Here is a 27,846-nt window from a genome sequence, read left to right on the forward strand (position 1 = left end):
AGAGAGAGAGAGAGAGAGAGAGAGAGAGAGAGAGAGAGAGAGAGAGAGAGAGAGAGAGAGAGAGAGAGAGAGAGAGAGAGACCTTTACCAATTAAGATACAAACAATATATTCACCTCCACCAAAATATTGTCTACACCATAACCACCACCACCACCACCATTGTTTACACTCTTGTTTACATTGATATCAGAGTTGTTTACATTCCTACCTTCACCATGAGCTTGTTTACCCATTGTTTACACCTTGTTTACATTGACATCGAGTTGTTTACATTCCTACCTTTACCACAAGCTTGTTTACACCTTCTGTTTACTCTGGTTTTGTTTGCATATGCTAGACTGAATAAGAATCTAGTTGTTTACAGTGTATGTTGAGTTGTTTGCATTCCTATATTCACAAGCTTATCTATTGTTTATCCATCTTGTTTACTCTTGTTTGCTATGGACTGAGTGGATAAGAATGTATATACTGATTGTTTGCACTTGTTTACATATGTTGTTTGCCTTTGTTTACTGTTTATAAGCCTTGTTTGTCCTTTGATTTTGTGGATATTGTTTGCTTATTTTAACAGAAATGGGATACTGGTTGATTATATCTTGTTTACATCTCTTGTTTGGGTTTGTTTACTTTTGTTTACTGTTTATAATCCTTGTTTGTCCTTTGATTTTGTGGATATTGTTTACTTTTGTTAATGGAAATGGCAGACTAGTTGTTTGTCTTGTTTGCATTTGTTGTTTGCTTTCAATTGTTGTTTAAGTAGCTTGTTTACCCTCAAGTTCAAGAATAATGTTTGTTTACTGAAATGTGAATTGCTTACATGTTTATATCTTGTTTACTTCTCTTGTTTGCTTTTGTTTACTTCCTAAGATCCTTGTTTGTGGATATTCTATTTGTTTACTTGAATAGAAATATAAAAATCATTTACATATATTTAGCAACTCTTTTTTATATATTTGTTTACTTGCTTATTGCCTTGTTTGCATGTTGTTTACTTGCTTGAAAGAGAACCAGATTAACCTACACCTTGTTTGCAGCTCTTGTTTATATGATTATTTACTTGTTTAGTTTGTTTGAATGGTACTTATCGAACTTGTTTGCACCTGCAGTTAACCCTTTCTTGCTTACCGGCTTGTTTGCATTGCTCATAAATTGTTTACCTAAGCCTGGATGCTCAAAGACTCCTTATTTATTGCTGTTGTTTATTTTTGTTTGCCTTCTATTGCTTAAGTAAGTTAATTATTCCTGTTTGCTTGCTTGAATTATTGTCTGCATTTGTTTATGTACTTGTTTGCACTATGTCATGATTAGCTCAGTTGACTTCTACTCTTGTTTGCAATTGTTTACTTGTTTAGCTTGATTTGTGGTCTTTTCTTTATTTTCCACTTGTTTATTGTTGTTTATATAATTGTTTGCATTTGATTCAGCTTTGTTTACTGTCATGTCTTGCCTCCTAATGGTTGTTTATAATTGTCTACACTTTTGACTTGATTCTTGTCTTGTTTATTTATTTTCTGCTTGTTTATAGTGCTTTATATAATTGTTTACACTTGATATAGCTTTGTTTATATCTTATTTTCCCTGTAAATGCTTGTTTATAATTGTTTACACTTGTTTATCCTTGTTTAATATGATTTATGGTCCTGCAACTTCATCTATCACTTGTCTACAGTTGTTTACAGTAATTGTTTGCTTGTTTATGTTGTTTGAGATTATGTTCTTAAGTTTGTCTACAACTGTTTATTCATTTGTTTACTTTTCTTAACCTTAAATGGTGTGTTTGTGCATTAAGTGTCTTTGTTGATTGTTTACTTGTTTACTTGTTTACATCCATTTGTTTGTGTCTGTTTAAGATATTTCAGGTTTTACAATATTACTGTTTGACTCTGATGTCTTGCCTGGTTGTTTATGGCATTGTTTACATTAGTTGTTTACACCCATCTAACATGTTCATACCTGTCCACACTTATTGTTTACATCCATTTAAAGTAACATCTAAATTTGAGCTTTGAATCAGCACCAAATGTTCCTTCTCCACACCTTGTTTACATTGTTTACAGTACATATATTCCTTCTTGTTTACCTTATCTTTTGTCTTGTACCATAGCTTTGTCTGCTTCACTGCCTGGTTGCTCTTGTTTACTATTGTTTACACTTGTTTGCCTGGGTTGTTTACATTGTTTACAGTACATATATTCCTTATTGTTTACCTTATCTTTTGTCTTGTACCATAACTTTGTCTGCTTCACTGCCTGGTTGCTCTTGTTTGTTATTGTTTACACTTGTTTGCCTGGGTTGTTTACATTGTTAATACTACTAAAACTCCTTATTGTTTACCTCATTTTTGGTCTTGTACTTTAACTATCATCTTCCCTGGTTGGTTGCTCCTGTTTACTATTGTTTACTCTTGTTTGCCTGGGTTGTTTACATTGTTTACAGTACTTAAACTCAATATTGTTTACCTCATTTTTTGGTCTTGTACTTTAACTATCATCTTCCCTGGTCGGTTACTCCTGTTTACTATTGTTTACACTTGTTTGCCTGGGTTGTTTACATTGTTTACTCTATGAATACTTGTGCTTACTTTATTTTTGTTTGCTGCACCCTTAACTTGTCTTCCTCACTGGCTGGTTGCTCTTGTTTACCCTTGTTTACTGGGTTATTTTCTTGTTTGCTATTGTTTACTCTTGTTTGCCTGGCTGTTTACTTGCGTCGGCGTGTCTGCTGGTCCACCTCGGGCAGTTCGCTGAAGTCCTCCTCTGAGCTCCTTTTGGCTGCAAACAAGAAAGGTCCTACTGACATTAGCCTGTGTGTGCCTGCTTAGGTCATTACAAACAAGAGTAAACAACAGGCAAAATAAACAATAAAAAAAATGTTCTCTTAATCTATATAGTACAAGATGAATGAATGAAATAAAAATCACACACACACACACACACACACACACACACACGAAAGCTGGAAAGAGTGCAGAGAGTGGCAACTAAGATGGTACCGGAACTTAGGGATCGGACTTACGAGGAGAGACTCAATAGCATGGAGCTCACAACCCTGGAGAGAAGAAGAGAGAGAGGCGACCTGATTGCGGTGTACAGGGTGGCGAGCGGGGTGGAGAATCTGGACAGAGAGGACCTGTGTGTGTGTGTGTGTGTGTGTGTGTGTGTGTGGAGCGAGAGAGAAACGCGAGGACATGGAAGGAGGTTGAGGGCGACCACGTGTAGGCGAGATGTGAAAAAGTTTACCTTCCCGAACAGAAGCATTGAGGTGTGGAATGGACTGCAGGAGGAGGTGGTTTGTGCAAGAAACATTCAGGATTTTAAGGAAAGGTTGGATAAGAGAGGATATGGAGACGGGACAGCGCGGGTGTATCTCTTTTCCGATATGTCACAACTAGGTAAACACACACATTGATAGACCAAAACTTGAATATGATGCAGTTGTGTGGTCGCCTCACAAAAAGAAGGGTATCAGAAAGTTGGAAAGGATACAGAGAATTGCAACTAACATGGTCCCTGAACTCTGGAATATGACGTACGAAGATGGATTGAGGGAGATGGACTTGGCGACACTGGAACAAAGGGTAAAGTTTGGAGAGTTTTGTTTAGTGGGCGCAACATCTGTGGTCATATGCCGGAGAGAGACAGAAGGGGAAGGAATTATAGGAGAAGGGAACAGACCCCAGGAGACAGGAAAAAGTTGGAAAGTTTTGTTTAGTGGGCGTAACATCTGTGGTCATATGTCGGAGAGAGACAGAAGGGGAAGGAATTATAGAAGGGAACAGACCCCAGGAGACAGGAAAAAGTTGGAAAGTTTTGTTTAGTGGGCGCAACATCTGTGGTCATATGCCGGAGAGAGACAGAAGGGGAAGGAATTATAGGAGAAGGGAACAGACCCCAGGAGACAGGAAAAAGTTGGAAAGTTTCGTTTAGTCGGCGCAGCATCTGTGGTCATATGCCAGAGAGAGACAGAAGGGGAAGGAATTATAGGAGAAGGGAACAGACCCCAGGAGACAGGAAAGTTTTGTTTAGTGGGTGCAACATCTGTGGTCATATGCCGGAGAGAGACAGAAGGGGAAGGAATTATAGGAGAAGGGAACAGACCCCAGGAGACAGGAAAAAGTTGGAAAGTTTGGTTTAGTGGGCCAACCATCAGTGGTCTTATGCCGGAGAGAGACATAAGGGTATTGAATTATAGGTTAAGCGAACAGACCCCAGGAGACAGGAAAAAGTTGGAAAGTTTGGTTTAGTGGGCGCAACATCTGTGGTCATATGCTGGAGAGAGACAGAAGGCGAAGGAATTAAAGGATAATGTACAAGACCCCAGGAGACAGGAAAAAGTTGGAAAGTTTTGTTTAGTGGGCTAACATCTGTGGTCATATGCCGGAGAGACAGAAGGGAAGGAATTATATGAGAAGGGAACAGACCCCAGGAGACAGGAAAGTTTTGTTTAGTGGGCGCAACATCTGTGGTCATATGCCAGAAAGAGACAGAAGGGGAAGGAATTATAGGAGAAGGGAACAGACCCCAGGAGACAGGAAAAAGTTGGAAAGTTTTGTTTAGTGGGCGCAACATCTGTGGTCATATGCCGGAGAGAGACAGAAGGGGAAGGAATTATAGGAGAAGGGAACAGACCCCAGGAGACAGGAAAAAGTTGGAAAGTTTCGTTTAGTCGGCGCAACATCTGTGGTCATATGCCGGAGAGAGACAGAAGGGGAAGGAATTATAGGAGAAGGGAACAGACCCCAGGAGACAGGAAAAAGTTGGAAAGTTTGGTTTAGTCGGCGCAACATCTGTGGTCATATGCCGGAGAGAGACAGAAGGGGAAGGAATTATAGGAGAAGGGAACAGACCCCAGGAGACAGGAAAAAGTTGGAAAGTTTTGTTTAGTGGGCGCAACATCTGTGGTCATATGCCGGAGAGAGACAGAAGGGGAAGGAATTATAGGAGAAGGGAACAGACCCCAGGAGACAGGAAAAAGTTGGAAAGTTTGGTTTAGTGGGCGCAACATCTGTGGTCATATGCCGGAGAGAGACAGAAGGGGAAGGAATTATAGGAGAAGGGAACAGACCCCAGGAGACAGGAAAAAGTTGGAAAGTTTTGTTTAGTGGGCGCAACGTCTGTGGTCATATGCCGGAGAGAGACAGAAGGGGAAGGAATTATAGGAGAAGGGAACAGACCCCAAAAGACAGGAAAAAGTTGGAAAGTTTCGTTTAGTCGGAGCAACATCTGTGGTCATATGCCGGAGAGAGACAGAAGGGGAAGGAATTATAGGAGAAGGGAACAGACCCCAGGAGACAGGAAAAAGTTGGAAAGTTTCGTTTAGTCGGCACAACATCTGTGGTCATATGCCGGAGAGAGACAGAAGGGGAAGGAATTATAGGAGAAGGGAACAGACCCCAGGAGACAGGAAAAAGTTGGAAAGTTTCGTTTAGTCGGCGCAGCATCTGTGGTCATATGCCGGAGAGAGACAGAAGGGGAAGGAATTATAGGAGAAGGGAACAGACCCCAGGAGACAGGACACAACCCCCGATTACCCCCTGGTACCCATGCCCTGCTGGGTGGACAGGGGTGTAGGTATCAGAAAATTTTCAAATCCTCCCAGGAGAATCGAACCCGGCTCTCTCTCAGGAGCGGAGTGTGCTAACCACTGCACCACGAAGCCCCCCAACAAAGAAGGGAGAGGAGATGTGACCACACTGTATAGGTTGGTAAATAAGTTTGATGAGGTGGATAGAGATGACCTCAACACAGGGCTGAGAGGACATGGAAAGCAGCTTAAGAAAGGAACTTGTTTGAGTGACTATACGTACACACACACACACACAGGGATGTACACAAAGACTTACGCACATGAAAACATATACATTCTCTCTATCTCTCTTATATCACACACACACACACACACACACACACACACAAAGACGTACACAGAGACACGCAAATAGAGACGTACACTCACATACCGAGCTCTCCTAGAAACGCACACACACACACACACTCTCACACACACACACACACACACACACACAAAGACGTACACGAAGACACGCAAATAGAGACGTACACTCACATACCGAGCTCTCCTAGAAACGCACACACACACACACACTCTCACACACACACACACACACACACACACACACACTTACAGTCATCACGGCGCCCCTTCCGACTCTTCCGCTCCGCCATCTTCTTCTTGAGGGCCAGCTGCTCCGCCTGCCGCTCCCTCATCTGACGCAGGTGGAAGTGGATGAAGTTCCACATCATCCACGCCTGCACCAGACACACGGCCACCAGCGCGTTGAGCCTGGGGGAAGGAGGGGTAAGAAGGTTATGGGAGGGGGGTATTAGAAGGGGGGTATTAGAAGGGGGGAGGGAGGGAGGGGGTAAGACAGGGGGGTATTAGAAGGGAGGGGGGGGGTTATAGGAAGGGGTTCTGTCTCTCTCATTATGAATTTCTATGTATGTAAATGTGTGTGTGTGTGTGTGTGTGTGTGTGTGCGTGTGTGTGTGTGTGTGTGTGTGTGTACGAGAGAAGAAATATATATGTGTATGTGCGTATAGGAAAATGAGTATGTGTATGTATCTTTCTGTGTGTGTGTGTGTGTGTGTGTGTGTGTGTGTGTTTTATAGGAAAGAGAGAGAGAAAATTATATGTACGTATGTGTGTATAAGTCTGTATCTCCATGTACGTCTGTGTGTGCGTCGCCGTGTGCGTACCTGATGAAGGGGGTGTTGAAGTTCCCAGCGGCAGTGTCGAGGGTCTGGTCATCAGCGCTGCCCAGGCCGTAGTGGAAGGTGAGGATGGTGATGATGATGGAGGCTAGCCGGCAGCACACGAACACAACATTCCATATGCGGAACCCAGTGGAGGCAGCCTGGGCCTTCTCGGCGAAGTACAGGAGCCGGCAGATGTGGTGCAGGCCCTCCTCGATGAAGCGCAGGGTGAGCAGCACCAGCGCCACGTGGGTGAAGCTGCGGGGGAACCATTATCATTGCCGTAATAATAACAATAACAATAATGATGATAATGATGACGATATACAGTAAACCCTCGATATAACGGACTAATTGAGGGGAACTTGGTCCGTTATAAGCAGCGGAAACTTAATCGCCATGGCCCACAACAACAACAACTTCAAAATACGTATGACAATGTACAGTAAACCCTCGATATAACGGACTAATTGAGGGGAACCTTAGTCCATTATAAGCAGCGGAAACTTAATCGCCGTGGCCCACAACAAAAACAACTTCGATATAACGGACTAATTGAGGGGGAACTTAGTCCGTTATAAGCAGCGGAAACTTAATCGCCGCGGCCCACAACAAAAACAACTTCGATATAACGGACTAATTGAGGGGGAACTTGGTCCGTCATAAGCAGCGGAAACTTAATCGCCGCGGCCCACAACAACAACAATTTCGATATAACGGACTAATTGAGGGGGAACTTAGTCTGTTATAAGCAGCGGAAACTTAATCGCTGTGGCCCACAACAAAAACAACTTCGATATAACGGACTAATTGAGGGGGAACTTAGTCTGTTATAAGCAGCGGAAACTTAATCGCTGTGGCCCACAACAAAAACAACTTCGATATAACGGACTAATTGAGGGGGAACTTGGTCTGTTATAAGCAGCGGAAACTTAATCGCCACAGCCCACAACAAAAACAACTTCGATATAACGGGCTAATTGAGGGGGAACTTGGTCTGTTATAAGCAGCGGAAACTTAATCGCCACAGCCCACAACAAAAACAACTTTGATATAACGGACTAATTGAGGGGGAACTTGGTCCGTTATAAGCAGCGGAAACTTAATCGCCACAGCCCACAACAAAAACAACTTCAAAATACGTATGACAATACCAACAAACCTATTAAGAGTAAGTACAGTTGTTGTTTTTATTGTGCATGTTGTCTGTATAGCCGCACAGCACACTTGGTGACGGACCGCAAGGCACGGAGGCTCCCAGGCTGACAGTGGGGCATATTGTTACGGGTATGGGTAAAATTTTATAAGCGCGCCAATCTCTCACTGGCAGATGTAACTTTTTTTTTTCAGGGGGAGGAGGGAGGTTTGTGGTGTGTTATGAGATAGTCTGCTATAACTGTTTCTGTTGCAAACCATTAAATTATAGACTTTTCAATGGCTGGTGTACATCGCCCGCAAAAACAAAATATCTGGCAGAGAGGTTCGACTTGCTTACTGTTTCTATGTGTCCCTCACCGCTCACAGAAATCACAAGCGGACAAGCTAGAACAAAGCCAGGCAGAGTAACGTTTTTGAGGTTCGACTTGCTTACTGTTTCTATGTGTCACTCACCGCTCACAGAGATCACAAGCGGACAAGCTAGAACAAAGCCAGGCAGAGTAACGTTTTTGAGGTTTGACTTGCTTACTGTTTCTATGTGTCACTCACTGCTCACCAAGATCACAAGCGGACAAGCTAGAACAAAGCCAGGCAGAGTAACGTTTTTGAGGTTCGACATGCTTACTGTTTCTATGTGTCACTCACCGCTCACAGAAATCACAAGCGGACAAGCTAGAACAAAGCCAGGCAGAGTAACGTTCTTCCCTCCCAGTGTGCATGCGTGGTGGACAGCTGAGTGACTTATCTCCGCCAAAAAGTACTTCTCGCAACACCTGCTGGACCACCACAGCCGCCATGTCCTGTCCTCCACTGCATATGTCCGCGATGTGCTGTATTTTAGCATTCCTTACCCATTTCAAGGCAAGATAGTGGATATATATGTACTTCCATGAGAAAATAAGGCGGGTATTTTAAGACACTTTCACTCCTCACATCAGCAAGTTGTAAAGGTCAAATACGGGGTCACTCGGGATATAGTGAGTGTTTTTGTAGGTTCACGGTACAGAGAAAGGCCCACACTACCACCAGGGTCATAAAACTACCTCTGAACATGCCCAAAGCTCCTACGAAAGCCTTGTCAAATATGTGAACTTGGGGGACAAAATGCTTTATGATACGGCCATAAGTGTTTCGTGCACATGGTATGATACAAGACAATAGGTGAGGATTGTTTTTTTGTCTTGTAATTGAGGTAGATAGGAGCGGAGTGTGCCACGGACATGGAGGTTTCCGATGTAGAAGAAATTGAGCTGGTTGTTCATTTTCCACGTTTCTGAATAATCATTGCAAGAAACATATTGTAACCTTTCAAGTGACATGTATTTCAAAAGTGTATAAAAGTGGAAACAATGAGAAACCTTCAAGTTCACCCTCTCATCCAACGCTTCCTAGTGTTATAGAAGGATATCAATGTATTATTATTGTTATTTAATATCACCACGAATCAGGCATACAATTGATATCCTACTATGACAAAATATATATTGCGTTTACCTCCCTGCTTTACTCTTGATACATGAACACACAGACCATACCACCACAGAATGAACCATGAACACACAGACCATACCACCACAGAATGAACCATGAACACACAGACCATACCACCACAGAATGTACCATGAACACACAGACCATGCCACCACAGAATGAACCGTGAACACACAGACCATACCATCACAGAATCAACCATGAACACACAGACCATACCATCACAGAATCAACCATGAACACACATACCATACCACCACAGAATCAACCATGAACACACAGACCATACCACCACAGAATCAACCATGAACACACAGACCATGCCATCACAGAATGAACCATGAACACACATACCATACCACCACAGAATCAACCATGAACACACAGACCATACCATCACAGAATCAACCATGAACACACAGACCATACCATCACAGAATGTACCATGAACACACAGACCATGCCATCACAGAATGAACCATGAACACACAGACCATACCACCACAGAATGAACCATGAACACACAGACCATACCATCACAGAATGAACCATGAACACACAGACCATACCATCACAGAATGTACCATGAACACACAGACCATACCATCACAGAATGAACCATGAACACACAGACCATACCATCACAGAATGTACCATGAACACACAGACCATGCCATCACAGAATGTACCATGAACACACAGACCATACCACCACAGAATGAACCATGAACACACAGACCATACCACCACAGAATGAACCATGAACACACAGACCATACCATCACAGAATGAACCATGAACACACAGACCATGCCATCACAGAATGAACCATGAACACACAGACCATACCACCACAGAATGTATCATGAACACACAGACCATACCACCACAGAATGTATCATGAACACACAGACCATACCACCACAGAATGTACCATGAACACACAGACCATACCACCACAGAATGTACCATGAACACACAGACCATACCACCACAGAATGAACCATGAACACACAGACCATACCACCACAGAATGAACCATGAACACACAGACCATACCACCACAGAATGAACCATGAACACACAGACCATGCCATCACAGAATGAACCATGAACACACAGACCATGCCATCACAGAATGAACCATGAACACACAGACCATACCATCACAGAATCAACCATGAACACACATACCATACCACCACAGAATCAACCATGAACACACAGACCATACCATCACAGAATCAACCATGAACACACAGACCATACCATCACAGAATGTACCATGAACACACAGACCATACCACCACAGAATGTACCATGAACACACAGACCATACCACCACAGAATGAACCATGAACACACAGACCATACCACCACAGAATGAACCATGAACACACAGACCATGCCATCACAGAATGAACCATGAACACACAGACCATACCACCACAGAATGTATCATGAACACACAGACCATACCACCACAGAATGTATCATGAACACACAGACCATACCACCACAGAATGTACCATGAACACACAGACCATACCACCACAGAATGAACCATGAACACACAGACCATGCCATCACAGAATGTACCATGAACACACAGACCATGCCATCACAGAATGAACCATGAACACACAGACCATGCCATCACAGAATGTACCATGAACACACAGACCATACCACCACAGAATGAACCATGAACACACAGACCATGCCATCACAGAATGAACCATGAACACACATACCATGCCATCACAGAATGAACCATGAACACACAGACCATACCACCACAGAATGAACCATGAACACACAGACCATGCCATCACAGAATGAACCATGAACACACAGACCATGCCACCACAGAATGAACCATGAACACACAGACCATGCCATCACAGAATGAACCGTGAACACACAGACCATACCATCAAACAACAAAGTCTTAGCCCTCAAATGGTATATAATTCCAAAGCTTGGTTGAAAATTTGAGTGAAAAATGAAGGGAAATTAAGAATACTCATTTAAACTCATCCCTCCCTCAAAATTTTCATTCAAGTTTTATTTTTTCATGCATATATAAGTTCCATTTCTTCATTTGTCATTATACCACACAAAAACAACAACTTGTAAGCTTTCAAATGATATATAATTGTTCCGGCGTTTGTTGCAATAATTTGACTGAACACAAAGGTAAGCCAGGAAACACCTCTTGACATTAGTTGAACGTTTTTGATCAACCTAACTTAATACCGCCCACCCATATTATCACCAGCAGTCACACACACCTGGCTATTCTCCATAACACTGACGTCCTGGATTGATGCATAAGACTTTGCTGTGGTGTAAATATGTACGACTTCATTTGAATGGGAACACACGAAGGAAAATGTTTCATCGAGTGGATTTAAAAGACTCCACATACCGAAGGATGGGGCAGCAGATATGGGAGGAGGGGCAGGTGGCCAGCAGATGCTATTGTGGTTGATTAAAAAACTATTCTCAGTCGGTCCCCGTGGATGTCTGACCCTCTGACCTTGTCCATTATATCCGAAAAGTTGTATAGTTTTGTTTAGTCGGCGCAACATCTGTGGTCATATGCCGGAGAGAGACAGAAGGGGAAGGAATTATAGGAGAAGGGAACAGACCCCAGGAGACAGGAAAAAGTTGGAAAGTTTGGTTTAGTCGGCGCAACATCTGTGGTCATATGCATGAGAGACAGGAGGAAGGAATTATAGGAGAAGGAACAGACCCCAGGAGACAGGAAAAGTTGGAAAGTTTGGTTTAGTCGGTGCAACATCTGTGGTCATATGCCTGAGAGAGACAGAAGGGGAAGGAATTATAGGAGAAGGGAACAGACCCCAGGAGACAGGAAAAAGTTGGAAAGTTTGGTTTAGTCGGCGCAACATCTGTGGTCATATGCCGGAGAGAGACAGGAGGGGAAGGAATTATAGGAGAAGGGAACAGACCCCAGGAGACAGGAAAAAGTTGGAAAGTTTTGTTTAGTGGGCGCAACATCTGTGGTCATATGCCGGAGAGAGACAGAAGGGGAAGGAATTATAGGAGAAGGGAACAGACCCCAGGAGACAGGAAAAAGTTGGAAAGTTTTGTTTAGTGGGCGCAACATCTGTGGTCATATGCCGGAGAGAGACAGAAGGGGAAGGAATTATAGGAGAAGGGAACAGACCCCAGGAGACAGGAAAAAGTTGGAAAGTTTCGTTTAGTGGGCGCAACATGTGGTCATATGCCGGAGAGAGACAGAAGGGAACAGACCCCAGGAGACAGGACACAACCCCCGATTAATACCTGGTACCCATTCACTGCTGGGGGGTGGACAGGGGCGTAGGGTATCGGAAAAGCCGCCCAAATTTTTCCACTCCGCCTGGGAATCGAACCCGGGCTCTCTCGGTTGTGAGCTGAGTGTGCTAACCACTGCACCATGAAGCCCCCTGTTATATCCAAAATTTGCTATAAGTGGGTCCATTATATCTGGGGTTTACTGTAACATCAATGCTCAATTTTTCTTCCTCTGTCACTCAAACTACATAAGCAATATCAATGTTGGGTTTAATAAATATAACCCTAAATTTGCTAAGAACACAACCACAGTCTGTTCCCTTAAGTCTGCCCCAAGCTGACAACATAGACCCAAGCATGTTCATAAGCACGGTGCAGATTACCAGAAAGTTCTGCGTGAGATAAACACAGACACAGGTTAAAGAAAACTTGGAAGCTATACCAGTAACCAATCAGCACTCAGCTTGCAAACACACTTAGGTTTATGTTGTCAGCTTGGGTCGGACTTCAGTGGCCGTGTAAGATGTGTACCGTCTCGTGCAGGGTCCCTGTGTTTCGGGGCTTTGTCAGGCAAGTCAAGGGGCACACAGGGCTGCCACGTGGCTTCGGGTGTGGTGGGAGCTGTAGGGTCCTAAGGTGTCCTCCTCCCCGTAGGCCCACCAGGCTGTACGCGTTGGGAGTTTCCGCCATGTCCATAGTTGCCCAGGCTTGCAATGACCCACATCAGGCAAAGTGTCACCTCCCCTTCGTGGATAAGGTTGTAATGCTGACTTGCGTGATGGGCGAGCCTCCCATAACCCACTCAGCCAGGGGGGTACCTCACTGGATGACTGGTAAAGGAGTGGCTCTCCCGTTACGCTGGTTGTGGGTTCGATCCCCGGCGCCGGCAAACCTTTCCTTGTCTGGCTTAATATCTCGTGTGTTTCGTTGGGAGTGTAGGAAGAGTAAAAAGTCAGGCATTTCAAGGTGTTGGGCAATTCAACCACCATACGCTTTATCTCTCCCACTCCCAGGCAGAGTTGAGGGTCCAGCACCTAAAACCAGGCGGCCATCGTGCCCCGGTGCGCTACTACATGCAACAACCCTTAGTGCTCCGGTACCCGTTAGTACGGCAATCGCTCTGGGAAGTTGTTCGGATGTGCCGGATGGTGAAGCTCAGGGTGCTCACGGCCACGCAAGCTTACGGCAATGTGGCCTTAGTTGTGCAGCGTCAGAGCCATGAATGCACATCTATAAACCACTAACACAGGTCTCCGAGACAGTCCTTTTATCATGCTTGCAAGTAAGGAGCTCTCGTGGCGCGGAGGCTGGCGCTGAAAGCCGGCCTAACCTGACCAGGATCCACCTCGATACAGTCCTGGTGGGTGCTGGCGGTGCGGTCATCAGGGTTTTGCAGACATGCGCCGGAGCGGTGGTCAGGCACGGGAGTGTAAGCTGGTGCCTGAGGGGGGGGATATGCACCCTGATGGTCCGCCCGGGTGTCCAACTAAGACTTAGGTTGGTAATATAAGATACTTTCGATTCTCACATTAACTATTTCTAAAGGTCAAAGAAGGGGTCAATCGGGTTCTAATGTGTGTTTCTTTAGGTTCACGGTACAGAGGAAGGGTCACACTACCACCAGGGTCATAAAACTACCCCTGGAAATGCCCCAAACTCCTACGAAAGCCTTGTCAAATATGTGTTTCTTTAGGTTCACGGTACAGAGGAAGGGTCACACTACCACCAGGGTCATAAAACTACTTCTGGAAATGCCCCAAACTCCTACGAAAGCCTTGTCAAATATGTGTTTCTTTAGGTTCACGGTACAGAGGAAGGGTCACACTACCACCAGGGTCATAAAACTACTTCTGGAAATGCCCCAAACTCCTCAAAGCCTTGTCAAATATGTTTCTTTAGGTTCTCTGTACAGAGGAAGGGTCAAACTACCACCTGGGTCATAAAACTACTTCTGGAAATGCCCACAACTCCTACGAAAGCCTTGTCAAATGTGTGTTTCTTTAGGTTCACGGTACAGAGGAAGGGTCAAACTATCACTAGGGTCACAAAACTACTTCTGGAAATGCCCCAAACTCCTACGAAAGCCTTGTCAAATATGTGTTTCTTTAGGTTCACGGTACAGAGGAAGGGTCACACTACCACCAGGGTCATAAAACTACTACTGGAAATGCCCCAAACTCCTACGAAAGCCTTGTCAAATATGTGTTTCTTTAGGTTCACGGTACAGAGGAAGGGTCACACTACCACCAGGGTCATAAAACTACCCCTGGAAATGCCCCAAACTCCTACGAAAGCCTTGTCAAATGTGTGTTTCTTTAGGTTCATGGTACAGAGGAAGGGTCACACTACCACCAGGGTTATAAAACTACTTGTGGAAATGCCCCAAACTCCTACGAAAGCCTTGTCAAATATGTGTTTCTTTAGGTTCACGGTACAGAGGAAGGGTCACACTACCACCAGGATCATAAAACTACCCCTGGAAATGCCCGAAACTCCTACGAAAGCCTTGTCAAATATGTGAACTTTGGTGACGAAATGTTTAGTAATGCGGCCCTTAATGTTGCCCGGAAAATGGTTGTTTCTGTGCGCGGACTTGCTAGGAAGCCATTCAGCCGGAGTTATGCTCGCTGGCGTCAATGCTCGCCTAGAGGAAGATCGGACCCATGTATGTTCGGTGCTGTATGTAACACTAAAACATTGACTCCTTCCTGGACGAACCCCCGCTGCTTGGTTATCTAAATATGGAGTACTCCTGGTGGGACACGGGACTACGTCATTGGCTATGGTCTAGGCTACCACTTAATATGCATACTCAATCCTCAGTGCCCCCATTGGTACAGCTGGTCTGCGATAAGCCATGGGGCGACGCCGGGCATTTCTCCGAGTGACACCTGTATAGTGCCGAACTGGTGGCCTGGGGTACGCTAAGCCCGGCGTAGAGGTGGGAGTACTGAGCCTCCGATCACCATACGGGGTACCTGGCATGTGATGAAGCCTGTGGGGGCGCTCAATTCCTGAGTCAATGAACTAATATCAGACTTTTATTTATTTATTTATTTATTTTTTACAACAAAGGAGGCAGCTCAAGGGCATAACAAAAAGCCCGCTACTTGCTGCTCCTTATACTGTTTTGGTTGTCGCCCGAGGACCAGCTGCTCGGAATTCAGCGCATCAAAGCCAAGCGGACTGCATTCTGGGCATCAAAGCCAAGTGGACTGCATTCTGGGCATCAAAGCCAAGTGGACTGCATTCTGGGCATCAAAGCCAAGTGGACTGCAATCTGGGCATTTCGGCACCCAAGCTGTACCCACTGTACCGCATAAAGCACATCGGGATAGCCTTGTACACACACACACACACACACACACACACAAACACTACCCTCCTCCTCCTCCTCCTCCTCCCTCACCTTTTGGAAATATGAGTTGAGGGCAGCGGATTTTACGATGTTTTCTTTCCTGGTTGCACGATCTACTACCCTACAGAAGTGACCACAATCTACCCCTCCCTTAACGCACACACGCACACACACACACACTCACTTGAGGACGTAGGCAGCGGTGCAGAAGATTAGGTACAGTGTTGCGTGCTGGATCTTGGCGGACATCTCCTCGCGCTTGGTCTGTTTGGGAGAGCAGAGTGAGTGAGGTAGAACACATCATTGTCTCACACACACACACACACACACACACACACACACACTCACACACACTCTACCCTTCCCTTCCCTCCTCCTCTTTCTCTCTCTCTCTCTCTCTCTCTCTCTCCTCCTCCTCCTCCCATATCTCCTTCAACTCTCACTGTCTCCCTTCTCCTCCTCCTCCTCCTCTACCCAAGACCTTCCTTACCTCACCATCCCTCCTCCTCCTCCTCCTCCTCCTCCTCCTCCTCCTCTCCTCACCTTCTGGAAATAGAGTTCAGGGTAGCAGTGGAGCCAGTATGACATCTGGACCAAGAAGAAGAATTTGAGCATGAACGACATCTGGGCGTGACCCTCGGGATATCCCGCCCATAGGCTTGTGATGTCTGGGAAGAGGTTGTCCCTGTGGGTGAAGGGAACAGTGAAAATGGGAAGCAAAGGGAGAGTTGGAAAGTTTTGTTTAGTGGGCGCAACATCTGTGGTCATATGCCGGAGAGAGACAGAAGGGGAAGGAATTATAGGAGAAGGGAACAGACCCCAGGAGACAGGAAAGAGTTTGAAAGTCTGGTTTAGTGGGCGCAACATCTGTGGTCATATGCCGGAGAGAGACAGAAGGGGAAGGAATTATAGGAGAAGGGAACAGACCCCAGGAGACAGGAAAAAGTTGGAAAGTTTGGTTTAGTGGGTGCAACATCTGTGGTCATATGCCGGAGAGAGACAGAAGGAGAAGGAATTATAGGAGAAGGGAACAGACCCCAGGAGACAGGAAAGAGTTTGAAAGTCTGGTTTAGTGGGCGCAACATCTGTGGTCATATGCCGGAGAGAGACAGAAGGGGAAGGAATTATAGGAGAAGGGAACAGACCCCAGGAGACGGGACACAACCCCTGATTAATACCTGGTACCCATTCACTGCTGGGTGGACAGGGGCGTAGGGTATCGGAAAAGCTGCCCAAATTTTTCCATTCCACCCAGGAATCGAACCCGGGCTCTCTCGGTTGTGAGCAGAGCGTGCTAACCACTGCACCACGAAGCCCCCGAGAGAGAGAGAGAGAGAGAGAGAGAGAGAGAGAGAGAGAGAGAAAGTAAACAAGAAACAAGCAAACAAATGTAAACAAACTAAGATTAAAACCAAAACAAATCAATTCAAATCTTCCACTTTTTCCCTCCGTAACTTCTCCTCCACTTTCCTCCACATCTCTCTCTCCTTTCCTCCATTCCTCCTCTCCCTCTCTCTCTCTTTCCTCCATGTTTCTTCCTCCTCTCTCCTTCCCTCCCATCTACACCTTGTCTGAATCTATCTTTCCTTCCTTCCCTCTCTCCTTACCTCCATTCTTCCTTCCTCCTCTCTCTCTTTCCTCCATGTTTCTTCCTCCTCTCTCTCCTTCCCTCCCATCTACACCTTGTCTGAATCTATCCCTTCCCTCCATCCCTCCTTCCCTTCTCCTCCTGAACCATCCTCTCCTCTCCCTTCCTCCCTCCCTCTCCCCTCCCCCAAATCTACTTCTCTCCCTTCCCTTCTCTTCCTGAACCATCCTCCCTCCCTCTCCCCTCCCCCAAATCTACTTCTCTCCCTTCCTTTTTCTTCCTGAACCATCCTCCCTCCCTCCCACCTCCCCCAAATCTACTTCCCTCCCTTCCTTTCTCTTCCTGAACCATCCTCCCTCCCTCCCACCTCCCCCAAATCTACTTCCCTCCCTTCCTTTCTCTTCCTGAACCATCCTCCCTCCCTCTCCCCTCCCCCAAATCTACTTCTCTCCCTTCCCGTCTCCACCTGAACCATCCTCCTCCCTCCCACCTCCCACAAATCTCCTTCCCTCCCTTCACTTCTCTTCCTGAACCATCCTCCCTCCCTCTCCCCTCCCCCAAATCTACTTCCCTCCCTTCCTTTCTCTTCCTGAACCATCCTCTCCTCTCCCTTCTCCCTTCCTCCCCCCCCCACACACTCCCCACACACACACACACATGTACGCACTTTACGAGGATGTTGATGCCCCAGGCGGCGGACACAGCAGTGAAGATCAACAGCTGGCCGGACTCATTGAACATACTGTGCTTAGTTTTGCTGAGGTGAAGCTTGCGGTTTACTTTCTGTACGGGGGAAGAAGTGGGGGGGGGGGTTAGGGGTGGTGGTGGTGGTATATCTATTAAAGTATTTAGCTGACATTCTTTTCCTTAACCTGGTAGCAGCGGGGATCATGTTTCTTAATGGTCCCTCCAAGCGAGAAAAATGAGAAAAAATCGCCCCTCACACAAACCATTTCATAATATATATCAAAGCATTTGTGATCAGATTATGTATCATCTATTTTTGGGGGGGTTATATCAAGGCACAAATTTGGCCCGTCGCTGCTACACGGTTAATCCTTCATGAAACTACATCTTCCACCTCCTCCTCCACCTTTTTCTCCACCTAATCTCATCATCATTATCATCATTTCATCAACGCCTGGTCCTAGGAGCTCCCACCAGGGGATGGCCACGGCAGAAGAGCTTCCATCTTTCTCTATCCAGACACTCCCTCCTTGCCTGCTCAAAGTTTCTCAAGGATCTTTCCCCCTCTCCCTAACGTACTCTTGCACCCTATCCCGCCATTTCACTGGAGGTCATCCTCTAGCATTCCCTCCCTCTATCTCACTCACATACACCCTCCTGGTCATCTTACTCTCCTCCATTCGCTCCATGTGGCCAAACCACTTTAAAGTCTGTCACTTCCACCACTCCACACTTCTTCCCTTCACCCCTGTGACACATTCCAAAACACTCGTACACACTTTCATTATTCATTCCCATAGCTGGGCACAATAACAGAAAACCTTATTTCCGATAACTGATGACTGATTATGAAAAACCTTATCGGTGATAACCGATATTCGTTAACTGGAGACAAAAATATAGGCGATAACCGATACCCAATATAAATCCATAATTCCGATACTACGTAGCGATAAGTCCGATAGGCGAAAACAATACTATATTGATATTTCAGATATAAAAACATGAATGAATTTGTAATGTGTATGTGTGGCAACACCCAGTCGGTGTCGCCACACATACAGTCGTACATTCACGTGTACATTATAATACACACATTACAAATTCAAATTTTCATTATCTGTATTTTAGAAAACTTACAAAACTTGAAAACCACACGTTGACACGTACCTATGGACGGTAATACTAGAAACGCCTGAACCGGTGTTGTGTTATTTGGCGTCCCCGCCGTCAATGCTTGTGTTTACAAACACTGGTCTCGTGAGCTGCGCATGTTCAGACCATCAAGTGTAGACCTGTACAGTCTCACAAAGCTTTTTAATCATAATTAAGAGTTGCTGGAAGGCTGAATCAGACATACACTACCACCATCCCCGCTGTTTCTAGAACGACACTCTGTACGAGTTGTATTTATATGTACAGAGTGTCGTTCTAGAAACAGCGAGGATGGTGGTACTGTATGTCTGATTCAGCCTTCCAGCAACTCTTAATGTGTTAAAAAGCTTTGTGAGACTGTACAGGGCTACGCTTACTGGTCTGAGCATGCGCAGTTAACGATGGACCACTGTTTGTAAACAAAACCACCAGCTTTTGACGATGGGACACCAAATAACACAACACCGGGTGCCTTCAATACCATGGCATGCTCACAAACGAATATGGAATATCAAATTTGAGGCAGTGAATAAACATTTTGGGGCAAAGTTAAATGATTTTTCTCTTTGATATATTGATTTTTGAGTAACAAAAAAATAACCAAGTGTTTTAATATTGATCATCTGAGTATGAAATCTCTTCACTGAAGATATTTCATACCCCAAAGTTTTTTCATACAACACCGGGCGCCCGGGCCACGCATGTGCAATAGGGAGGAGACAATGTTTTTTTTTCTTTTCTGAGAGGCAGAAAAAATTAGCAATTATCGCTAGTTTGGTTACAAAAGTAACAAAGATACCGATATATATTTAAATAAGTAGTGGATGGCCGATAACCCGATTTTGTTATCAGCGATAAAGTATCGCGATAACTTATCACAATAACGCCCAGCTATGCTCATTCCATCCATTCTACTCACACCACAAGCACTCCTCAAATAACTCATTTCCACTGCCTGCACTCTAGACCTCTGACTTTCATTCCAGGCCCACGTTTCCTATGTGAGGGTTGGTACTGTTGTTGTGTTTCTCAAATCCCTCTTTACCTCCATGCTCACACTTCTGCCATTCATGATTCGTCCCAAAGACCCTACCACCCTTTCTCTTATGTCTCCCTAATTTAACTTAATCTACCCTAACCTAACCTAACCTCACTTAACCTAACCAAATGCACACCTTCCTCCTCCCCCTTTACTCACATCCAGTATGTACTCCTGTATGATGGCGTGCATGACTATGGAGATGAGGCAGTAGAAGAAGACAGCCGCCGCGTCCCTGGAGCCGTAGGTGTAGGTGATGGGTGTGTCGGCGGAGGGCAGGGTCTCGGGGTCGCTGGCGTTGTGCTGGAGGGCAATGAAGACCGAGGCGAGGGGTGCTGTGGCCTGGGGGGGGGGGAGAGAGGTGGGTGTTAAGACGTCATTGGCATCGTAAATAACTTGTCAATTTTTTTTTTTTGGTGTGGAGGGAAGGAGAGGTTAGAGAAGGAAGGGAAGGTTTGTGAAGGGAAAGGTTGTGAAGGGAAGGGGTGGGAAGGGATGGGCAAGGAAGGGGTGGGAAGGGATGGGCAAGGAAGGGGTGGGAAGGGATGGGCAAGGAAGGGAAGGGATGCAAAGGGAAGGAGTGGGAAGGGAAGGAAAGGGTAGATAAGGGTGGGGAAGGGATAGGAAGGAAAAGGAGGGCAAGGAAGGGAAGAGGAGGGAAAGGATGTGAAGGGAATGGATAGGAAGGGAAGGGAAAGAAAATGGAATGGAAGGGAAGGGTTGTGAAGGGAAGGGAAGAGTTGTGAAGGGAAGGGAAAGGAAGGGAAGGGAAGGGAAGAGAAGGGATGCGAATGGAAGGGAAAGGAAAGGGAAGGGATACGAAGGGAAGGGATGGCAAGGAAAGAAAAGGGAATTGAAGGGATGGGATGCGAAGGGAAGGGAAAGGGAAGGGATACGAAGGGAAGGGATGGCAAGGAAAGAAAAGGGAATTGAAGGGATGGGATGCGAAGGGAAGGGAAAGGAAAGGGAAGGGATACGAAGGGAAGGGATGGCAAGGAAAGAAAAGGGAATTGAAGGGAAGGGAAGAGAAGGGATGTGAAGGGATGGGATACGAAGGGAAGGGATGGCAAGGAAAGAAAAGGGAATTGAAGGGAAGGGAAGAGAAGGGATGTGAAGGGATGGGATAGGAAGGAAAGGGATGGCAAGGAGAGAAAAGGGAACTGAATGGAAGGGAAGGGCAAGGAAGGGAAGAGAAGGGAAGGGAAGGGTAAGAAAGGGAAGAGAAGGGAAGAGAAGGGAAGGGAAGGGAAGGGAAGAGAAGGGAAGGGAAGGGCAAGGAAGGGAAGAGAAGGGAAGGGATAGGAAGGAAAGAGTTGGCAAGGAGAGAAAAGGGAACTGAATGGAAGGGAATGGAAAGGAAAGGAAAGGAAAGGAAAAGAAAAACACATTACAAAACATTACTAAACCAAGCTAACATATTCTCCTGACAAGTTAACAAAACAAGTGGACATATTAGCAGGGGAACAGCACTGTCTAACCCTGCAGTGCTAAGTTCAGACCACTCACAATGTTGCCATGTCCCAGCGCCACCACCACCACCACCACCACCAGTGTGCAAAATATCGCTTGTCATGGTGGAAAGTGAAGAGCTCTTGTGCCATCTAAGCCTTTTTTTGTTTAATTCTTGTTTTTGTATTTTGCTTTCACTGGACTTGCCATTTAACCGTGTAGCAGCGACAGGCCAAATTTGCAGCTTTACCGTGTACCAGCGATGGGCCAGATTTGTGGCTTTACCGTGTACCAGCGATGGGCCAGATTTGCGGCTTTACCGTGTACCAGCGATGGGACAAATTTGTGGCTTTACCGTGTACCAGCGATGGGACAAATTTGTGGCTTTACCGTGTACCAGCGATGGGCCAAATTTGTGGCTTTACCGTGTACCAGCGATGGGCCAGATTTGCGGCTTTACCGTGTAGCAGCGACGGGCCAAATTTGTGGCTTTACCGTGTACCAGCGATGGGACAAATTTGTGGCTTTACCGTGTACCAGCGATGGGCCAGATTTGCGGCTTTACCGTGTACCAGCGATGGGCCAAATTTGTGGCTTTACCGTGTACCAGCGATGGGCCAAATTTGTGGCTTTACTGTGTACCAGCGATGGGCCAAATTTGTGGCTTTACCGTGTACCAGCGATGGGCCAGATTTGCGGCTTTACTGTGTACCAGCGATGGGCCAAATTTGCGGCTTTACCGTGTACCAGCGACGGGTTATGGGAGGCTCGTTCATCAGGCATAGTCACCGCACTACAATATGTAACATTGTAGGATTTAGTGAAGGAGTGAGGCGAGTGCTTTCCCGAAGGTTACTATACATGTAGTTGGTTCAGCCAAGTCTGGGGTGTGCATTATCGTGCATCGGCAACCTGCTGTCCCATGGTGTGTGATTGCGTGGAGGATATGTGATAACACACACACACAGGAAACAGTTGTCGGAGTCCTTAACATACAGCAACATTAAAAAAAACTGTCATAATTGATTGTTAAAAATTATTAGTACTGTCACAAACGTGTTTTTTTTAATACAAAGCCTGATAATTTTCTTGGTGGCAGACAGCACCAAGGCTATTTAAAAATTATAATCAGAAAAAATTGGAAAGTTTGGTCTAGTGGGCGCAACATCTGTGGTCATATGCCGGAGAGAGACAGAAATGGAAGGAATTATAGGAAAAGGGAACAGACCCCAGGAGACAGGAAAAAGTTGGAAAGTTTGGTCTAGTCGGCGCAACATCTGTGGTCATATGCCGGAGAGAGACAGAAGGGGAAGGAACTATAGGAGAAGGGAACAGACCCCAGGAGACAGGAAAAAGTTGGAAAGTTTGGTCTAGTGGGCGCAACATCTGTGGTCATATGCCGGAGAGAGACAGAAGGGGAAGGAATTATAGGAGAAGGGAACAGACCCCAGGAGACAGGAAAAAGTTGGAAAGTTTGGTCTAGTCGGCGCAACATCTGTGGTCATATGCCGGAGAGAGACAGAAGGGGAAGGAATTATAGGAGAAGGGAACAGACCCCAGGAGACAGGAAAGTTGGAAAGTTTGGTTTAGTCGGCGCAACATCTGTGGTCATATGCCGGAGAGAGACAGAAGGGGAAGGAATTATAGGAGAAGGGAACAGACCCCAGGAGACAGGACACAACCCCCGATTAATACCTGGTACCCATTCACTGCTGGGTGGACAGGGGCGTAGGGTATCGGAAAAGCCGCCCAATTTTTTCCACTCCGCCCGGGAATCAAACCCAGGCTCTCTCGGTTGTGAGCCGAGTGTGCTAACCACTGCACCACGAAGCCCCGTAAAATTATAATCAGCGATCTTGAAAATTAACAAAACAGCTGTTGCGACAGTACTGGAATTTTTAACTCAAAATCGCCTATAATTGACGGTATTTGTTAATGCTGCCTGCGTGTTACTGGCACTGACGACCTGTGTCCTGTGTGTAGGCCAGCACACAGCAGCCACGCAATCGGACATGCCATGTACCAGCAGCTGCCACCACACGGCAACATTCACCTCAGACTCTAGTGAACCGACTATTGATTGCCAGTGTGTGCAGCCCTTCCTGGCAGTGGAGCACCTCAATGTAAAATGTAAATACAGGGAGATGAAGGGGGTGAAGCCGCTTTGGGTTAAGATTGGTTATAGCATCGTGGTGGTGGTAGTGTTTCATTCCCTACCTTATCAAACATCAGTAGCTCTTCATGTATCTTTTCTACAAACGTTCAACAATCATGGAAACACTTTCAAAATCCAATTCCTTATGAAACATCAGTAGCTCTTCATGTATCTTTTCTACAAACATTCAACAATCATGGAAACACTTTCAAAACCCAATTCCTTATCAAACATCAGTAGCTCTTCATGTATCTTTTCTACAAACATTCAACAATCATGGAAACACTTTCAAAATCCAATTCCTTATGAAACATCAGTAGCTCTTCATGTATCTTTTCTACAAACATTCAACAATCATGGAAACGCTTTCAAAATCCAATTCCTTATCAAACATCAGTAGCTCTTCATGTATCTTTTCTACAAACATTCAACAATCATGGAAACACTTTCAAAATCCAATTCCTTATGAAACATCAGTAGCTCTTCATGTATCTTTTCTACAAACATTCAACAATCATGGAAACGCTTTCAAAATCCAATTCCTTATCAAACATCAGTAGCTCTTCATGTATCTTTTCTACAAACGTTCAACAATCATGGAAACGCTTTCAAAACCCAATTCCTTATCAAACATCAGTAGCTCTTCATGTATCTTTTCTACAAACATTCAACAATCATGGAAACACTTTCAAAACCCAATTCCTTATCAAACATCAGTAGCTCTTCATGTATCTTTTCTACAAACATTCAACAATCATGGAAACACTTTCAAAACCCAATTCCTTATCAAACATCAGTAGCTCTTCATGTATCTTTTCTACAAACATTCAACAATCATGGAAACACTTTCAAAACCCAATTCCTTATCAAACATCAGTAGCTCTTCATGTATCTTTTCTACAAACATTCAACAATCATGGAAACACTTTCAAAACCCAATTCCTTATCAAACACCAGTAGCTCTTCATGTATCTTTTCTACAAACATTCAACAATCATGGAAACACTTTCAAAATCCAATTCCTTATCAAACACCAGTAGCTCTTCATGTATCTTTTCTACAAACATTCAACAATCATGGAAACACTTTCAAAATCCAATTCCTTATCAAACACCAGTAGCTCTTCATGTATCTTTTCTACAAACATTCAACAATCATGGAAACGCTTTCAAAACCCAATTCCTTATCAAACACCAGTAGCTCTTCATGTATCTTTTCTACAAACATTCAACAATCATGGAAACGCTTTCAAAATCCAATTCCTTATCAAACACCAGTAGCTCTTCATGTATCTTTTCTACAAACATTCAACAATCATGGAAACGCTTTCAAAATCCAATTCCTTATCAAACATCAGTAGCTCTTCATGTATCTTTTCTAGTAACGTTCGACAATCATGGAAACACTTTCAAAATCCAATTCCTTATCAAACACCAGTAGATCTTCATGTATCTTTTCTACAAACATTCAACAATCATGGAAACGCTCTCAAAATCCAATTCCTTATCAAACATCAGTAGCTCGTCATGTATCTTTTCTACAAACATTCAACAATCATGGAAACGCTCTCAAAATCCAATTCCTTACGAAACACCAGTAGCTCTTCATGTATCTTTTCTACAAACATTCAACAATCATGGAAACGCTCTCAAAATCCAATTCCTTACGAAACACCAGTAGCTCTTCATGTATCTTTTCTACAAACATTCAACAATCATGGAAACACTTTCAAAACCCAATTCCTTATGAAACACCAGTAGCTCTTCATGTATCTTTTCTACAAACATTCAACAATCATGGAAACGCTCTCAAAATCCAATTCCTTATGAAACACCAGTAGCTCTTCATGTATCTTTTCTACAAACATTCAACAATCATGGAAACGCTTTCAAAATCCAATTCAGGGGATAAAACTCACGAAGCGTAGACTCCTCTGGTGGCGGCTGCAGCAACTGAGCCGCCACAAAATAGCTCACAGAGGGTTTAGGGTGGGGGAGCATATTTAAACTACTCCAACCGAACTTTACGACCTAACAACCAACAAGGCTTCACCCCCGTTGACCCCATTTGGAGCCCCCACCCTAATGTATATGAAGCTTATTTCTGCAAGGAGGTATTTCTCACATCAGAGGAGGCTGCGCTTTCGTGACTAATATACCCAATTTTCAACAATAAAGTCCTTGAATTGGATTTTGAAAGTGTTTCCATGACTGTTGAACATTCGTAGAAAAGATATATTTAGAGCTTGTCGTTGGTATTTTCAGACGCTTCCGGCTCCCACATCAACAGTTTCTAGAGGCCAAAAGGAAAATGAGTCTGGTTCTAATAAGTCTTTCCTTAGGTTCATGGTACAGAATAAGGGTCAAACTGCCACCAGGGTCATAAAAGTACCCCTGGAAATACCCACATATCCTAGGAAAGCCTTGTCAAATGTGTGTTTCTTTAGTTTCACGGTACAGAATAAGGGTCAAACTACCACCAGGGTCATAAAAGTACCCCTGGAAATACCCACATATCCTAGGAAAGCCTTGTCAAATATGTGTTTCTTTAGGTTCACGGTACAGAGGAAGGGTCAAACTGCCACTAAGGTCATAAAAGTACCCCTGGAAATACCCACATACCCTAGGAAAGCCTTGTCAAATATGTGTTTCTTTAGGTTCACGGTACAGAGGAAGGGTCAAACTACCACCAGGGTCATAAAAGTACCCCTGGAAATACCCATATGTCCTAGGAAAGCCTTGTCAAATACGTGTTTCTTTAGGTTCACGGTACAGAGGAAGGGTCAAACTGCCACCGGGGTCATAAAAGTACCCCTGGAAATACCCACATATCCTAGGAAAGCCTTGTCAAATGTGTGTTTCTTTCGTTAACGGTACAGAGGAAGGGTCAAACTACCACCAGGGTCATAAAAGTACCCCTGGAAATACCCACATATCCTACGGAAGCCTTGTCAAATATGTGTTTCTTTAGGTTCACGGTACAGAATAAGGGTCAAACTACCATCGGGGTCATAAAAGTACCCCTGGAAATACCCACATGTCCTAGGAAAGCCTTGTCAAATATGTGTTTCTTTAGGTTCACGGTACAGAGGAAGGGTCACACTACCACCAGGGTCATAAAAGTACCCCTGGAAATACCCACATACCCTAGGAAAGCCTTGTCAAATACGTGTTTCTTTAGGTTCACGGTACAGAGGAAGGGTCAAACTACCACCGGGGTCATAAAAGTACCCCTGGAAATACCCACATACCCTAGGAGAGCCTTGTCAAATATGTGTACTTGACCGCAGAAATATTTATACCCCGTGCCCCGGAGAGAAGATAAGAACATAAAAACATGGGAAGATTCAATAGGCCTAGGAACCCGCCAGCTGACACCTCACCACAGACAGGGCAGCGGGTAAGAAACACTAACTAATATATATTCCATGACGCAACGCTAAATACTACCACAACAACAACCATTACAACCATAACATAGCGGGGGTCGAACCTGGAACATGAGGCCGAGGACGAACACCATTGCAACGCAGGACACGATATCCGCATGATTCTGGATGACGAACTCGTGGCTCAGCACCGGCGGGTTCTTGCTGGCCTTACGCACGCCCTTGAGCGCCATGGTGAGGTCTTGAGGTCCGGGGAGAGAGAGAAAGGGTCGACCGCCGCCGCTGCTGGTTCGCTCAGCCTCCCTCGACCTGTCACTTGTTGTACTAAGGATCCTCGGATATTTACTTCACCTAATCTCC

At 45.0% G+C, this 27,846-nt stretch overlaps 1 protein-coding gene and 1 long non-coding RNA gene across 5 annotated transcripts; both read right to left on the reverse strand.

The window, feature by feature from the left end:
- On the reverse strand, window positions 1–27,816 carry LOC126988474 (translocating chain-associated membrane protein 1-like). Of its 4 annotated transcripts, none has more exons than XR_007742040.1 (9): window positions 27,591–27,816; window positions 20,654–20,836; window positions 18,281–18,396; window positions 16,569–16,710; window positions 16,210–16,289; window positions 6,719–6,973; window positions 6,148–6,305; window positions 2,210–2,773; window positions 1–2,082 (listed from the first exon to the last, which is right to left on the reverse strand). XR_007742040.1 is itself a non-coding variant. In XM_050846602.1 (9 exons), the coding sequence occupies exons 1-8, from the start codon at window positions 27,717–27,719 to the stop codon at window positions 2,703–2,705; spliced, it is 1,134 nt and encodes a 377-aa protein (XP_050702559.1). In that variant the 5' UTR covers window positions 27,720–27,816; the 3' UTR covers window positions 1–2,269; window positions 2,667–2,702. The 4 variants fall into 4 exon arrangements, 3 of the variants coding, with proteins under 3 accessions (XP_050702559.1, XP_050702558.1, XP_050702560.1); XM_050846602.1 differs by having other exon boundaries at window positions 1–2,269; window positions 2,667–2,773; XM_050846601.1 differs by having other exon boundaries at window positions 1–2,773.
- On the reverse strand, window positions 11,408–12,701 carry LOC126988475 (uncharacterized). The gene is made up of 2 exons (XR_007742041.1): window positions 12,605–12,701; window positions 11,408–12,067 (listed from the first exon to the last, which is right to left on the reverse strand). It is a non-coding gene; the product is annotated as an uncharacterized LOC126988475 (long non-coding RNA).
- Window positions 27,817–27,846: the final 30 nt, after the last annotated feature.

This window comes from Eriocheir sinensis, chromosome 69, assembly GCF_024679095.1.
Source record: "Eriocheir sinensis breed Jianghai 21 chromosome 69, ASM2467909v1, whole genome shotgun sequence".
Taxonomy (NCBI): Eukaryota; Metazoa; Arthropoda; class Malacostraca; order Decapoda; family Varunidae; genus Eriocheir; species Eriocheir sinensis.

Bases quoted from the DNA above. Each gene is read 5' to 3' on its own strand.
- LOC126988474 (XM_050846602.1), bottom strand. From the start codon at position 27,719: ATGGCGCTCAAGGGCGTGCGTAAGGCCAGCAAGAACCCGCCGGTGCTG. The intron at 18,397-20,653 runs GTGAGTAAAGGG...TCCCCCGTACAG, and splicing joins TACAGGAGTACATACTGGAT to AAAGTAAACCGCAAGCTTCA. The intron at 16,290-16,568 runs GTGAGGAGAGGA...TCTCCCAAACAG, and splicing joins CTGAACTCTATTTCCAGAAG to ACCAAGCGCGAGGAGATGTC.